Source organism: Galeopterus variegatus, unplaced genomic scaffold, assembly GCF_000696425.1.
Source record: "Galeopterus variegatus unplaced genomic scaffold, G_variegatus-3.0.2 Scaffold7917, whole genome shotgun sequence".
NCBI classification, from domain to species: Eukaryota; Metazoa; Chordata; class Mammalia; order Dermoptera; family Cynocephalidae; genus Galeopterus; species Galeopterus variegatus.
In genome coordinates, this window is record NW_007734028.1 from 8,759 (window position 1) to 22,489 (window position 13,731).

A 13,731-nucleotide genomic window follows, 5' to 3' on the forward strand; every position below is an offset into this window, starting at 1 on the left:
TATCACTGAATTTGATTTGCTTTTTCTCTCTAGAACCAGATAAGAAAAATTGCACCTAAAATCCTTCAACTCCTGACAGAATGGACGGAAACATTTCCTTATGATTTTCGGGATGAAAGAATGATGAGAAACTTAAAAGATCTGGCTCACCATATAGCCAGTGGCGAGGAGGTTGGTAACCTGACTTTTGCATAGCCACTGGAATTCCCAGGCATAGCCTCGATAGGAGAAGGTGCTGAATTATGCATCAGGATGTCCACTGCTTTCTTTCTGTTTTGCCTTTGGGCAAGCCCTCTACATAGCATATTGGTCTGTTTGGTATGTCAAATGGAGATGATTATACCATCCCACTTGAAAGGATGATCTAGAGTTTTATGAAATTGATTTGAGGGCGTGTTCATGTCAGTCTGTGCACAGGATTCATGCACATGTTGCACATGTATTTTAACCTTACTTCATTCCTTCTTCCTTCCTTCTAAANTAAAGTAAAGTTAACAGATGACAAGTAGTGTATTAATAAATCATAACTAGAAATAGACTATCTGGGCCATGAAAAATAGAAAAGAAATATGCTGATGTTGAGAGCCAATAGAATAGGACAGGACTGCTGTGGTTTGAATTTAAGTTCTAGGTAAAAGGGAAATACAGTTGGCTATATAATTCTCAGAAAAAGAAAGCATACTTTACTCTTTAGGGCATAAAATGAAAATTTAAAGAACTTTCTTATGAGGGACTTTTTACAGGGGCATAAATGAGGTCATGGAAACTCCTCTGTATAGTGTTTACAACAAATGCTCCTTGATAAAAGCTGCGGCCATAAATTAATGTGTAAATTAGCAAAGGAAATTCTTTGGGGGAGGAGGAAAAGTCAGAGAAAATAATCCAAGTCTTCTGGTGCTNGGGGCATAAATGAGGTCATGGAAACTCCTCTGTATAGTGTTTACAACAAATGCTCCTTGATAAAAGCTGTGGCCATAAATTAATGTGTAAATTAGCAAAGGAAATTCTTTGGGGGAGGAGGAAAAGTCAGAGAAAATAATCCAAGTCTTCTGGTGCTCGGAAATTGATTCAAGAGTAGGACCTAGTGTAGGAGGAGCTTAAAAGTAAGTATATTAGATAATCTTCCATAAATATCACTTCCCTCAATAGAGCTTTTGATAAGAGCTAACTAGCTGTGACAAATTCATGGTTATCTTCTTTGAAGCAGGCCTGGAGGGCTGGAAGTCTGTGTTGAGGCTTGTTAGGCAAGGATGTCTCTGTAGTTTCTATATTGCTGGTAAGCTTCTGGCAACAAGTTATTTAGGCACAGATACAACATTTTCACATAGAAAAAGGTAGACAAAACATTTGGCAGTTGCAGTGATGTCTTGTTTCATTCATCTTAAAATGCATTTTCTTGTTATAATAACCTTTCTGGAGAATGAGTTCTCATTCTCATAATGAGGATATTCAGTCATTCATTGGTGTGCTGTACAGATAATGTAACAAGATACCCTATCTATTCTGCCTAATTCTTGTGAATACATTTTAATGCCATTCCCCCTACTCAAAAAACGCAGAATAAAATTATATGGTTAGCACTTGAAAAATTTGTACCTGGCTTTCCTGTATTATATTCTACTCATGAAAAATGGAATTAACCCTTTTACTCTTACTTTATGACATTATATTGAACCCCGGTGCTCATTTCTACAAGGATGAATGAGTTGTTTCCTGAGTTATTTTGCAAGGTATGACTGTTATAATCATTTTGTCAGTTTGTCTGTTATAGGTTCTAGTCAGGTGAGAAAGAATTGATAGGTTCTCACTCACAAAGGCAAAAGTTAAGCATCATATTGCAGTTTTGTAGCAAATCTTGTATTAGAGATGTTAGCTATTGGGGTACTTGGCAGGGTCAATACTGGCTCAGTGACCACAGTTTATGACAAGCTGCTCAAAAGATTAGTGACATCATAAGGGCTTTTTCTTGTATGAAGGTTGAGACCTGGGTTAGTCAGTTCTTTATTTCAGTTGAGTTGTATGTAGCTGCTTAATGTCTTGTGTCAGTCAGTTCACCCTCCCTCTATTGCCTTTTTTTAGAAATTATAACTTGGTTCTTTTCAGAAGAAACACCTTACAGTCTTTTTTCTTTTTAGATAAAATACTAGTGTTTTGAAAATGCCAGTTAGATAGCTTTTGGTTCTTCTTTTCATGGGAGTCAAAGCGGGAGATCAGTTCTATTTGTTTTTGGTCAGAAATCTGATCTTTCCGTTTAACAGGATCAAGCCATTCAAGAGTTGGGTAGAACTGAGCAAAGGGCCACACAGACTTCTAACCCTGGCTTCTTATCACCACTCCTGTGTTAATAACATATTCTTCATAAACCTTGAGAAGTTCAGATGGTTTTGAGCATGAAAAGTGGAGATGAGAAGATAAGCCAAGTCTGTCTGAGGAGCTGATTAAACTAAGAGTTGGGTGGAGAGATGTCACCTGCCTTGATCAGGTTGGATTTTACAGGGCAATGTTTCCTTGTCTGCTTCTATCCCTTATTCAGAAATCAGGTTCACAGTTGGCAGCTGGTTGATCTGAGTGTGGTTTGGCAGGTCCCCTAAATTCCTTGCTCCTTTCTCATCTCTGTAAATTATAGAGGTAACTGCCATGTGTTAACACTCCTTTTAGCTCTAAAATTGTATGACGGATACTCTTTCTTTCCCCAGTTTTTTGCTTGTCAGGCTCCTTATCTGTCATGTGCTTAAGTGTCTCTCAGAGAGACCTTCCCTCACCACCCCAGCTATGACTACACGCTCCTCCTATTCTTTTCAGTACACTTGCCTTCATAGCACTCTGTGATTAGTAATTAATTGTTTTTTGATTGCTTGTTTTCCCCCACTAGACTCCATGGTGTGCTGTCTTTGCTCGCCGTGGTATCCTTAACTCCTGGCTCAGTGCCTGACATTTAATAGGCTCTCAGTAGTGTTTGAATGAATATATGAATGAGTGAATGAAGTCAGTTACTGGAATAGGGAAAAAAGTTTTCCCTCCACTGGAAGGAATGTGGTCTTGGATTAGTTGCTTCTTGCCTGGGACTTTAGGGACTTTTTTTTTTTTTTTTTTTTTTTTTCTTTTTGGCAGTCAATGAATCCAGGTGTGTCCTATATGTAATTCAGTCAGGTTCTCCTGAATCTGCTAGGACAGTTCCACATAATTTGGCTTAATATGTTTCCTTCGATGGATTTGCCCAAAATGAGGTAGTTTATTAGGACTTCTGCAAGAAACATGAAATAAAACTAATGATTGAATTACACGACAAATGACTATAGTGGGGAGAATGCAATTTTCTCTTGCTTAAGGGGCTGGTCTTTATAATAAGAACTTCTGTCTTTATTTGCCAGGTAATTACTGTCACTGGCATTTGAAGTTATAAAAAAGAATAAGTACATGTTTAGCAATTCATGACTCAGTGAGGAATCATGCTTAAAAACACAAAGCTTGATTTCTCAAATGGAGTCAATGGCAGCAGGAAACTTTTAAAAGAGGTCACACATTCTGTCTGTCTCTGTGTCTCCCTCACTGTCTCACATACACGCTAGTTGTTATTTGAATAGCTTTCTCCCGTGTTGTGTACATTTTTTCCCTTATATTTTGCTGTTGCTTTTTTCTCAGTAGCAAGCTGACTGTACATTTCTCCACTTCCCTTAAAAATCCATTTCTTTACCTGGCAGAATAAAAATCTTTCACCAGATATGGTAGTGGAGCATTGGTTTTCTCACATCGCTGTGTATGAGAATCACCTGAGGAGCATTTACATCATGTTACCCAGGCTGCACCTCGAAGCAATTCTATCAGAATCTCTGGGGTGGGACCCAGGTCACAGGCTGTCCCCGTTCAGCTGTTTCTTGCACACATTGCTTCTCAGCTGGTACCCTCAGGTGGGGACCTGAAGAGAAGTGGTAATTTCTGATCAAAGTATTTTCTGTGGGGATCCTAGGAAGGGGTGGGGAAAAGAGACATAATGGAGGAATGCTAACACGCGTGGAGTAGCTGCTGAGACATAGAATAACAGATGTTTTAAGATGAGCTGCTGGTGGCTTCTTTGAGTGAAAAGAACTGTCTTACACGTCTCCTACGTATGTTATCCAAGAAATCCCATTCTGTGGGGAAGTTTTTAAAAGTTTTATTTTTAATAAATTAATATAGGAATATATTCTCATTATTTAAAAAAAAATCACACAGAGCAGAAGTTACTCAAAACTTCCATCAATCCTACTTCTCTCTTAAAAGTAACAATGGTCATCAGTTTGGTGTATATCCTTGCAGAGCTGCTGCTTTGTGTATATGTATTCATGCACATAACACACACACATCCGTAAGAGTAGTGTATACAGTTTGTGCATGTGTGTGCTGACCTAGTGTTCTTTATCTTGCTTTTTTTTACTCAGTAATATGCCCTGGCAACATTTCCTTGTCAGTTCAGATAGCAGTGTCTTCTTTCAGCTGCTGCACAGTAGTCCAGTTTGGATTGGGCCATGTGGGTTTTTTTTGTTTGTTTGTTTTTTAAAGACTATTCTTTTGGAAACAAACAAGTCAATTGTTTATGCAGAAAATTCAGGAATATTCTCAGAAAGACTTAACATAGAAGATAAGTTCCTATCCACGTCAAACTATGTAGTAACATAATGACAGTTGTGGGTTACTCTTGTAAAGAGTCTTTGATAATTGTGAAACTTCAGCTTTATAACATGTATTTTCTACTCTGTATAGTACATGCTGTAACTAAATACCTTCAAGAGGTGTTTATTAAATATTCTGCGTCATATACTGGGAAATATTTGCATAATTTTTAGAAGTAGTGTCTAACTGATACAGGCATTTGTTATGAGGTTTGGGACAGAAGGAAGACTGGAGAAAACATTTTAGGTTCATAGATGTTTAATGTAACTCAAGGCTATGAATGTAGAATAGGCAGGGGAATAGGGATGAGGAATTTAAAAAACAGCCCTCAAGTTAGCCTTGAACAGTTTGGAATCCTGAAGAAAAAGGCATTTTCCTTGAGTGACAAGCATATTATCAAATAGATAGCATCTTCTAAACTGATAATGCTGTGTGGAAGATAGGCTTTTTGAAGGTTCAGTTTTTTAACTCTTAGGCATTTCATTAGAGATTTTAAGGTGGGCTGTGAATGTAGAGAAAAAGAAAAATCATTCGATGGGCCCATTTAAAGAACTTCAGTTGAGTATATATGGACAAGTAGAGAAGAAGACAAGAAAAAGGATGATTTGTATGCTTTTATGCCTTGTGAGAATTAACCATGTACAGATGTGTTGTAATTTTCCTCATATGCAAATATCTCTTCATTTAGGTTTTTGTGATATGCACTGTTAAACCAAATTGCCTCTGTAAAATGTGTGTGTGTGTGTGTGGTTCTTATACTTGTAGGTAAAATGCTACTTAATTTTCAGATAATTAACCTCAGAAATGATATTGTGGTACCTTTTTAAAAAGGCAGTGAAGCATAAACTTAGGCCTTTCTACATCTGCAAATTCACTGGGACTGGGACTCTCCTCCATTGGAGCTATTAACCTAAGGCCCCTGTTAGTCTTGGATCAGCCTGAGTGCCTTTCTCTGACACAGACATTACAATTCACCTACAAGGATCATTGTTGTTTGGGAATTTTTGGCTAGAGATGGAAAACTAAAATAACCTCATAACTTCTATCATGATAACTGTACCTTAGGGATTTTGATTGATTGTAAAGTCATTTCTTTGCCTTAAGTGTTTTAAAAGTGAAGAGGTTGACTCTTCTCTATAATACATGCAATGCTTTTAAACCAATTTCTCTTAAGAATATGGCTGTGGTTGGGCCGGCCCGTGGCTCACTCGGGAGAGTGCGGTGCTGATAACACCAAGGCCCCGGGTTCGGATCCCACATAGGGATGGCCGGTTCGCTCACTGGCTGAGCGTGGTGCTGACAACACCAACTATAATACATGCAATGCTTTTAAACCAATTTCTCTTAAGAATATGGCTGTGGCATAATGAAGTGGTGAGCAAGGTGGCACTTGCTGGTAGCATTCTGGGGAGAATTGCCATATGGCAGAGTTTGTTTGTGAACGTTAGCATTGACTCATGAATGCAAAAGAAACTGATGTGAGCCAAGTGGAGGTCAGATGCCAAAAACGAATATCCACTGCTTCCTCATGGTAGCCCATGTTATATGTGGAAGTCAGGAAGGTGGTTGGGAGTGAGTTAGAATAACGGTGTATTTCTGTTAGGTAGTTGTCTTATGTCCTTAGACTAATGAGGTGGGGAATGATAGGAATGGAGAAATAGAGAAAGTTGCCCTAAAGAAAAAGTGTTAGGAAAAGGATACTTTGATATGTGATGAATGTATTTTAACCCACCAAAAGTAAACAGCTACATTTATATGCCAGCCCAGAAAACATTTAGTTATGTGTGGTACTTATTATACTGTATTCTCTCAATAGCTAACCTGACACCATTGCAGTGTGTTCATGGTCCAGCCTGCATGGTACTCGTACTAGCAACCTGAGAAAAGAACTAAGCCTTACAGGTCTGAAAAGACACCTTGTACATATGTGTGTCTTTTAGTATGTATCTCTTTTAAACTGTGAGGGCTAGCTGCTCTGAACCAAGCTGATTCTCCAATGTCAAGGTAAAATCATGTAAGGACATAGTCTCTGATTTTGCATCGTGGTGGAAACAGACCTTCAGAGCGAGGATGTAATGCTTCACTTATTCTCTAGCAGACATACCGGAAGAACGTCCAGCAGATGATGCAGTGTCTGATCCGCAAGCTTGCTGCTCTCAGCCAGTATGAGGAAGTCCTGGCAAAAATCAGCTCCTCATCCACAGATCGGCTCACAGTTCTCAAGACCAAGCCACAGTCCATACAAAGGGATATCATTACCGTCTGCAGTGACCCCTACACATTGGCCCAGCAGCTGACTCACATCGAGCTGGTAAGGCTGCTGTCATCCTTGTCCTTTCCGACCACAGATCTGGTTTGCTCTGACAACCACACAATGTATTTGTCAGCAGTAATGTCACCCAAGAGGTCAGAATAACCCAAATGGGAAATAATCTACAAAGAGCCACAACATGCTTTGTTTAGGCATTTGAATGTGGATGCTTCTCATATATTCTGGGAATTCACTTGTAAATAAATACTAATCAAAACTGAAGAGCAAAGAGTTTATTAACCTTCCTCATCTTCCATCTCTAATTAATTTTTCCATAACTTGCTCAGTCTTTTACTATTTTGAAGAACACTGACCTAAGCAGAAAGTTGACTCTGTTCAGACCTTGAAGATGAATTTGGGGTTAAAGGCTTATTTTATAGTCTGCATTTAAAAATGAGGGTGATACCAAAAGTCAGTAGAAGGAGGTGACAGTCCATTTCTTTTATTTTCTTTAGTAATGTTGACCTGTTGGATTTGTGTTTCAGGAAAGGCTTAATTATATTGGGCCAGAGGAATTTGTTCAGGCATTTGTGCAGAAGGACCCTTTGGACAATGACAAGGTAATGGGTCTACCCAGAGGTCAGCTCCGAAACAATTCTGTTTTAGGTTTTCAAGTCAGAATTTTTTTTTTTTTCCATTAGCCATGTCTGATTCACTGCAGTCTTTCTTGAGCTAGGTCTCTGTGCCTTTACAATACTCTTACCCCATCGCTAATTTTAGCCTCTCCTTCCTCCTTATTGGGAAATTTAATAAGACTTTTGCAGCAAGTAGATGCAGGCATTTGTGGTGATGAAGGTAGGAGATAAAAGCATAATGGTTTTAGCAGATTAAGTCAGAAAGACAATAAAAGAGAATGCTCTGCTCATGATTCAACAATAGCAGGGCAGGAAAGACAGGATGCACATCCAGCTTGCTGAGCAAGGGTCTTGACTGCTTTGCCTCTTATTTTAAGGTAAATCTCTTATATGACAGGTTTATTGCCTGGGTGAAGCCCACATGTAAAGAAAATAATACTGGGCATCGACTGTAAAATCAGTGTACACATATAAGAATTTTTTTCACCAGTGACCTCTAGAAGTATTTTGAATTGTTAGGCAAAGACTGCTTCACCCACTGATGAAAGCCCCCCTCTGGGAGTAGGGGCAACAGCTGTTTTCCGGCCTTAGAGTAGTTTCTCTCATTACGGGAAGTGAAGAATATGTTTTGCAATAGAGGCTAGTGGACATTTTTGTTTGTTTCTTTTGGAAGGAAGGAAAGAGGGGTATAATTAACCTCTTCAAGCTTGGCCTTGGACTCCAGGATGAGATTAACTTGCTTTTGAACAGTCTGTCACTCACCCTACCAAAAACCTTGATGGTGTAGACTTCCATTTATCTACCTAGGAAGATATTTAGTTTCTTGCTACGTGATGCTCCAAAATTTTGTCCTATGACTTAATTTTAGGAGAAAGTGTCTGGTTCTCTGCACTCTTAGCCTCTCCTTGCTGTGTTGATGGGAACTGGTATTTGCACCGCATTAATCAGTCAAGATTGTTGTAGAATGCAGCAAAAACCCTTCCTTTGAATTATGCTTTTGAGGACAGGTCCCACTGAGAGTAACTTAGTTTCCTGGGAGGGGAGAGAAGGGCACTTTTCCTAATGCATCAGAGTACATTCTGGGCCTCAGGGGTTTCACTGGACTGCTCTAAGAGATTTTGATATTTCCGTAAGGATAATCAGGAATGTTCATGGTTCTTGCTCTCCCTTTCCCCCCTCTCTCTCATTCTTGAAAGATTTCCTAATCCATGAATTAAGAATATAGGCCTATATTGGATGAAATGAGAGCCTAATACGTTCTTTTTTTCTCCAACTCATCTGTTCTCTTTGCTTTCTCTATAGAGTTGCTACAGTGAACGGAAAAAAACACGAAACTTAGAAGCTTATGTGGAATGGTTTAATCGCCTCAGCTACTTGGTTGCTACAGAAATCTGCATGGTGGGACAATGAATTTTCTATGCCTCCTAGATTTCAATAATATTTTTTCATACTTATTTTACAACTGTTGGGCCTACGTGCTGGGTAACTGCCCTTTATTGTCTTTTTCTATGTAGCCTGTAAAGAAGAAACACCGAGCAAGAATGATTGAGTATTTCATTGATGTAGCTCGGGAGTGTTTTAACATTGGCAACTTTAATTCCTTGATGGCGATAATCTGTGAGTATTTTCTGGTTGATACATGTCCTTTAGTTTCATGAGTCCTGTGAACTGGGTTCACTGAAAATATGCAAATAGTATGGTTTTCTTAATAAAAACTGTACTTCTTAATCCGAGTTATTTCAGAATGTTGGTGCAAGTGTGTGTAATCTTAAGTATGCAAGAATTCATGGCATGCTTTTAACTTATCCTTAGCTAAATATTTGTGTATAAAAGCTTATGAGTGAGATATTTGTCAAAATAAAGGGTTTTTAACACATTGGGGAAGCTTGTGTATAAAGCATTATAGAAATACAAACATTATAGAAATACACATTAAATGATTCCATCAGCATGAACAATATTTCTAAGAAACTGGAATATTTTCTGACTGTCCTTGCTCTTACTACTTATCACCTGCAGACCTTATTACTCTAGTATACAAACTTGCTCCTCTGTATCACGGGAATATTAACCTGAGACCCTGTTTCTTTCCATTCATTCTATAAACATCCTTATTACCTGCAGACCTTATTACTCTAGTATACAAACTTGTTCCTCTGTATCACGGGAATATTAACCTGAGACCCTGTTTCTTTCCATTCATTCTATAAACATAGGGTGTGTGATAACAATATCTCTTGGTTGTCCCAGATTATACCTGTTGTCTAGACATAATTATTGATAATGGCTTTTTTATTAAAAAGTGTCTTAGTTTATGTGACAAATAATTGTAGGTGCTTAGTAAACATTGAATAAAAGAATGAAGAAAAGAGTCGGGGTCAGTTTGAAGCTAGAGAATCTATCAAATTTAATTCAATAATCTTGATTCTTATAAATCTTCCCTTTCACCAAGTCCTTTTTCCATTTTGTTTGCATATCATTTCCTCTTTGTCTCCCCCATAAAAATACCTGCCAAATTTCAGCTCATTATTTAACTGACTCCATGAAAACAGTGAATAGAAAGATCATCTAAATTAGGGATCTGAAAGGCCCACTGTCTAGGTAATAGAAGATTACTTAATTTCTGTCTTAATTCTATTAAGAAAATGTCAAGGCAAGCCATAGGGTGGGAGAAAATATTTGTGATTTAGCTGACAAAGAATTTGTATCCAGAATCTACAAAGAGTCCTACAAATCAATAGGAAGACAAATAATCCCATGAAAGTAAGGGCAAAAGACTTGAACAGATACTTCACAAAAGAAGACATGCTAATGGATAATTAGTATATAAAGTGGTGCTGCACATCATTAGTCATCAGAGAAATACAAATTAAAATTGCAGTGAAATACTGTTTCACACACTGGAATGACTGAAATGAAAAAGACTGGTTACACCAAATATTGCTGAGAATGTGGAGCAAGTGGAACTCTTATACATTATTGTTGAGAGTATCAAATGGTACTACTACTTTGGAAAACCATTTGGCAGTTTATAAGAATAAAGTTAGACATATACCTACCCTGTAATTCAGAAATTCTACACACCTACATATTTACCCCATAGAAATGCAAACATATCCACAGAAAGATTTGCACAAGAATGTATATAAGCAGCTTTATTCATAATAGCCCCAAACTGGAAACAACCCAAATGCCCCTTTACAAGTGGATGGATAAAGGAATTGTGATATATTCATACAGTGTAATACTATTCAGCAATAAAAATGAACAATTGATACATATAAATAGCATGGATAATTTAAAAATCATTATGTTGAGCAAAAGGAGCCAGACACAAAAGAGTGTATACAGTATGATTCCATTTCTATGATGTTCTAGAACAGACAAAACTAATCTGTGGTGACAGGTAACCACTGTTCTGATTTCTCTGGGGAATGGAGATCGACCACAAGAGGGTCCAAGGGAGCTTTCTGGGATGATGGAATGTTTTACTGTATCTTGATTAGGGTGGTGATACATGGACTTATGCATTTGTTAACTTTCATCTAATTGTATATTTAAGATCTCTGTATTTTTCTAAATATAAATTTTACCTCAAGTCAAAAGAAGTCTCCCTCTTCTGGTCCTTAAAATATGAATGTTGGTGGCATGGAATTAATAGATACGTACTCATTTAGGGTGGGGTGGACTCCTTTTCTCTATGAACAGCCACGGTAATATTTTCCCAAATAACTGTAGTATGTAAAGTATCATTGAGGGGAGGTGGCACGGTGTGCTGGAATGAGTGTGGGTTATGGAATCAAATCAGTATGAGCATCTATCTCTGTTATTTGTTAGCTGGATGACCTTGGGAAAATTTCTTACCCCCTAGAACTTCAGCTTATTCTTGTAAGAATGCTGAAGGAATATACGAGATAGTATAGGCAAAGCATGGATGACACCTTAAGCTCTAGTTTAAGGGTTTAGGAAACTACAACCTCAGGGCCACATCTGGCTCACCACTGGTTTCTTTATGGCTAGTGAGCTAAGAATAGTTTTTATATTTTTAAGTGATTTAAAAAATGAAAGAATGATATTTCTAACGTGAACATAATATTAATTCAAATTTTAGTGCCCATAGATAAAGTTTTACTGGAACACATCCACACTCATTTTTTTATGTAGTTATCTACATAATTAGGTTATGGCTGCTTCTGCACCACAATGACACAAACCATGTGGCCTGCAAAGCCTAAAATGTTTACTGTATTCCCCTTTACAGAAAAAATTTGCTCACCCCTGCTCAAAGTAACTGATAGTAGTTATGCTGTTTCTGGGTTTAGGGAGAATTTGCAAAAAGAAAGTTATAAAATTTGAGTTTATTACTAATAATTTGTAGAACTCTTACCCTTAGTAATGAACACTTATTTTTAGGCGTATAAGTTAAGTTCTTATTTCTCTACTTCAATTTTCTTTTTTTCTCTCCCTCTGTTTTAATGGGAAGCTGGCATGAATATGAGCCCAGTCTCTCGACTAAAAAAAACTTGGGCCAAAGTGAAGACTGCGAAGTTTGACATTCTTGAGGTATGTGAAGCTGGTGTTTTGCTGTTAAGCCACATTTTACACCTGGAAGTGGAATTCCTCTGTGTGATCTTGCCTCTCGATCAGGCAGAAGAAGCCATCTATCTTTCCAGACCCAGGGAAAGGAAAGGGATTAGTGTTGGAGGAAGGGGAGATGAGTCAGGTTGTAAACTAGTCCTTTTATAGAGAGAGTTGTCCATCTTGGATTGACTAGGGCAATGGTGACCTGTCAGTCATATCACATTGTATGCCAGAATGGAAGTTGGGTCCTGAACAGTTGAGTTTTACTTCCCTGTGTGTCTTCTAGCTCCCTTTATCTACACTGTCCCAGGGGAGGAGTTCCCCATCCTTACAGAAACATTTACTCACAATTCCTGCAACAAATTTACCTAACCTGTGAAAAAGCCCTTCCCATGTAATTCTGAGGATGGTGGGAATTGTGCCTGTGTCTTCTAGCTCCCTTTATCTACACTGTCCCAGGGGAGGAGTTCCCCATCCTTACAGAAACATTTACTCACAATTCCTGCAAAAAATTTACCTAACCTGTGAAAAAGCCCTTCCCATGTAATTCTGAGGATGGTGGGAATTGTGCACAAGGCCACGTGTGTTTGCATCATAATCAATTTAGTATTACCTTGGTGGGTTGGTGCTTTGAATCTACTATCTTTGGACATAATAAGAAAGTATTCTTTCCCAAGTTTTCTCCCAAATTAGAAATTATCATTAGATGTATTATGTAATGCTTTATTCATATTATCTAATTTTTTTTTCCTTCTTGAAAAGCAGTATGCTTTCAATTATTTGTGAATGATTTGTTACCAAATGCAAAGAACAAGTTTACTACAAAGAGCCGGATCACTATACATGGCTTAGCATCACCCAGCCCACTAACCGTCAGATGAAACCAAGGAATTTTTCTAGTGCTGTTTTTGGCTTAGTTTTCAGATTTAGGTCTAGTCTCAATAAGTAGTCTAGAAAGAATTTGATTAAGGTTTAACATTATCGAAGCTGACATTAGCTTGTATAAATAAACTAAACCTTAGGAAGGAAAACATTTGTGTTTTAATGTGTTTTATGTATACGAGTGTGTATGAAAAGAGATATAAATCACATTCCTAATGTGTTCCCTAATTTATTTTGAATTTTTATGCATAATTAAATATGTGATCTTGTATACTTGCTATAGGTGAGAAGTAAATAATTAATATCTTCTCTCTTATCTACAGCATCAGATGGACCCTTCCAGCAATTTCTATAATTATCGAACAGCTCTTCGTGGGGCAGCACAAAGGTCTTTAACTGCTCACAGTAGCAGAGAGAAGGTAAGTACTTAAAGTAATGTGTTATTCATGGTAGAGCTGCCATGTTTTACACTGAAATGCAGTGTGAACTACTACACTGAGCTGCTTTTACCTGTTCAGATCTAAGACAGAGACATATATACTGTAGAAATTTTATCACTTGCCGCATAGGAAGGAGAATGCTACAGGAAAATTGAGCCATGGAAAGGGAAAGGTGACTTGGTGTAGAACTTTGCAAATGTATATTACCATGTTATTACCTCACCTAAAGATTATTCTGTAATGCGTCTTAGTTGTGTTTCAAGCAGTAAATTAAGTCATATGTTATGATGAC

The 13,731-nt window shown here is 37.8% G+C and overlaps 1 protein-coding gene across 2 annotated transcripts in view; it reads left to right on the plus strand.

Annotated features, from left to right (window-relative positions):
• The window catches only part of RASGEF1B (RasGEF domain family, member 1B), a 31,866-nt gene that overhangs the window by 3,446 nt on the left and 14,689 nt on the right, over positions 1-13,731 (plus strand). The window contains exons 3-9 of one of the 2 annotated variants that reach the window (XM_008592427.1): positions 34-171; positions 6,746-6,961; positions 7,447-7,521; positions 8,839-8,934; positions 9,051-9,153; positions 12,020-12,099; positions 13,323-13,418. In XM_008592427.1, coding sequence (XP_008590649.1) covers positions 34-171; positions 6,746-6,961; positions 7,447-7,521; positions 8,839-8,934; positions 9,051-9,153; positions 12,020-12,099; positions 13,323-13,418 — 804 coding nt within the window. The remainder of the gene's footprint in view (positions 1-33; positions 172-6,745; positions 6,962-7,446; positions 7,522-8,838; positions 8,935-9,050; positions 9,154-12,019; positions 12,100-13,322; positions 13,419-13,731) is intronic. The other variant, XM_008592428.1, reaches the window with a different exon arrangement.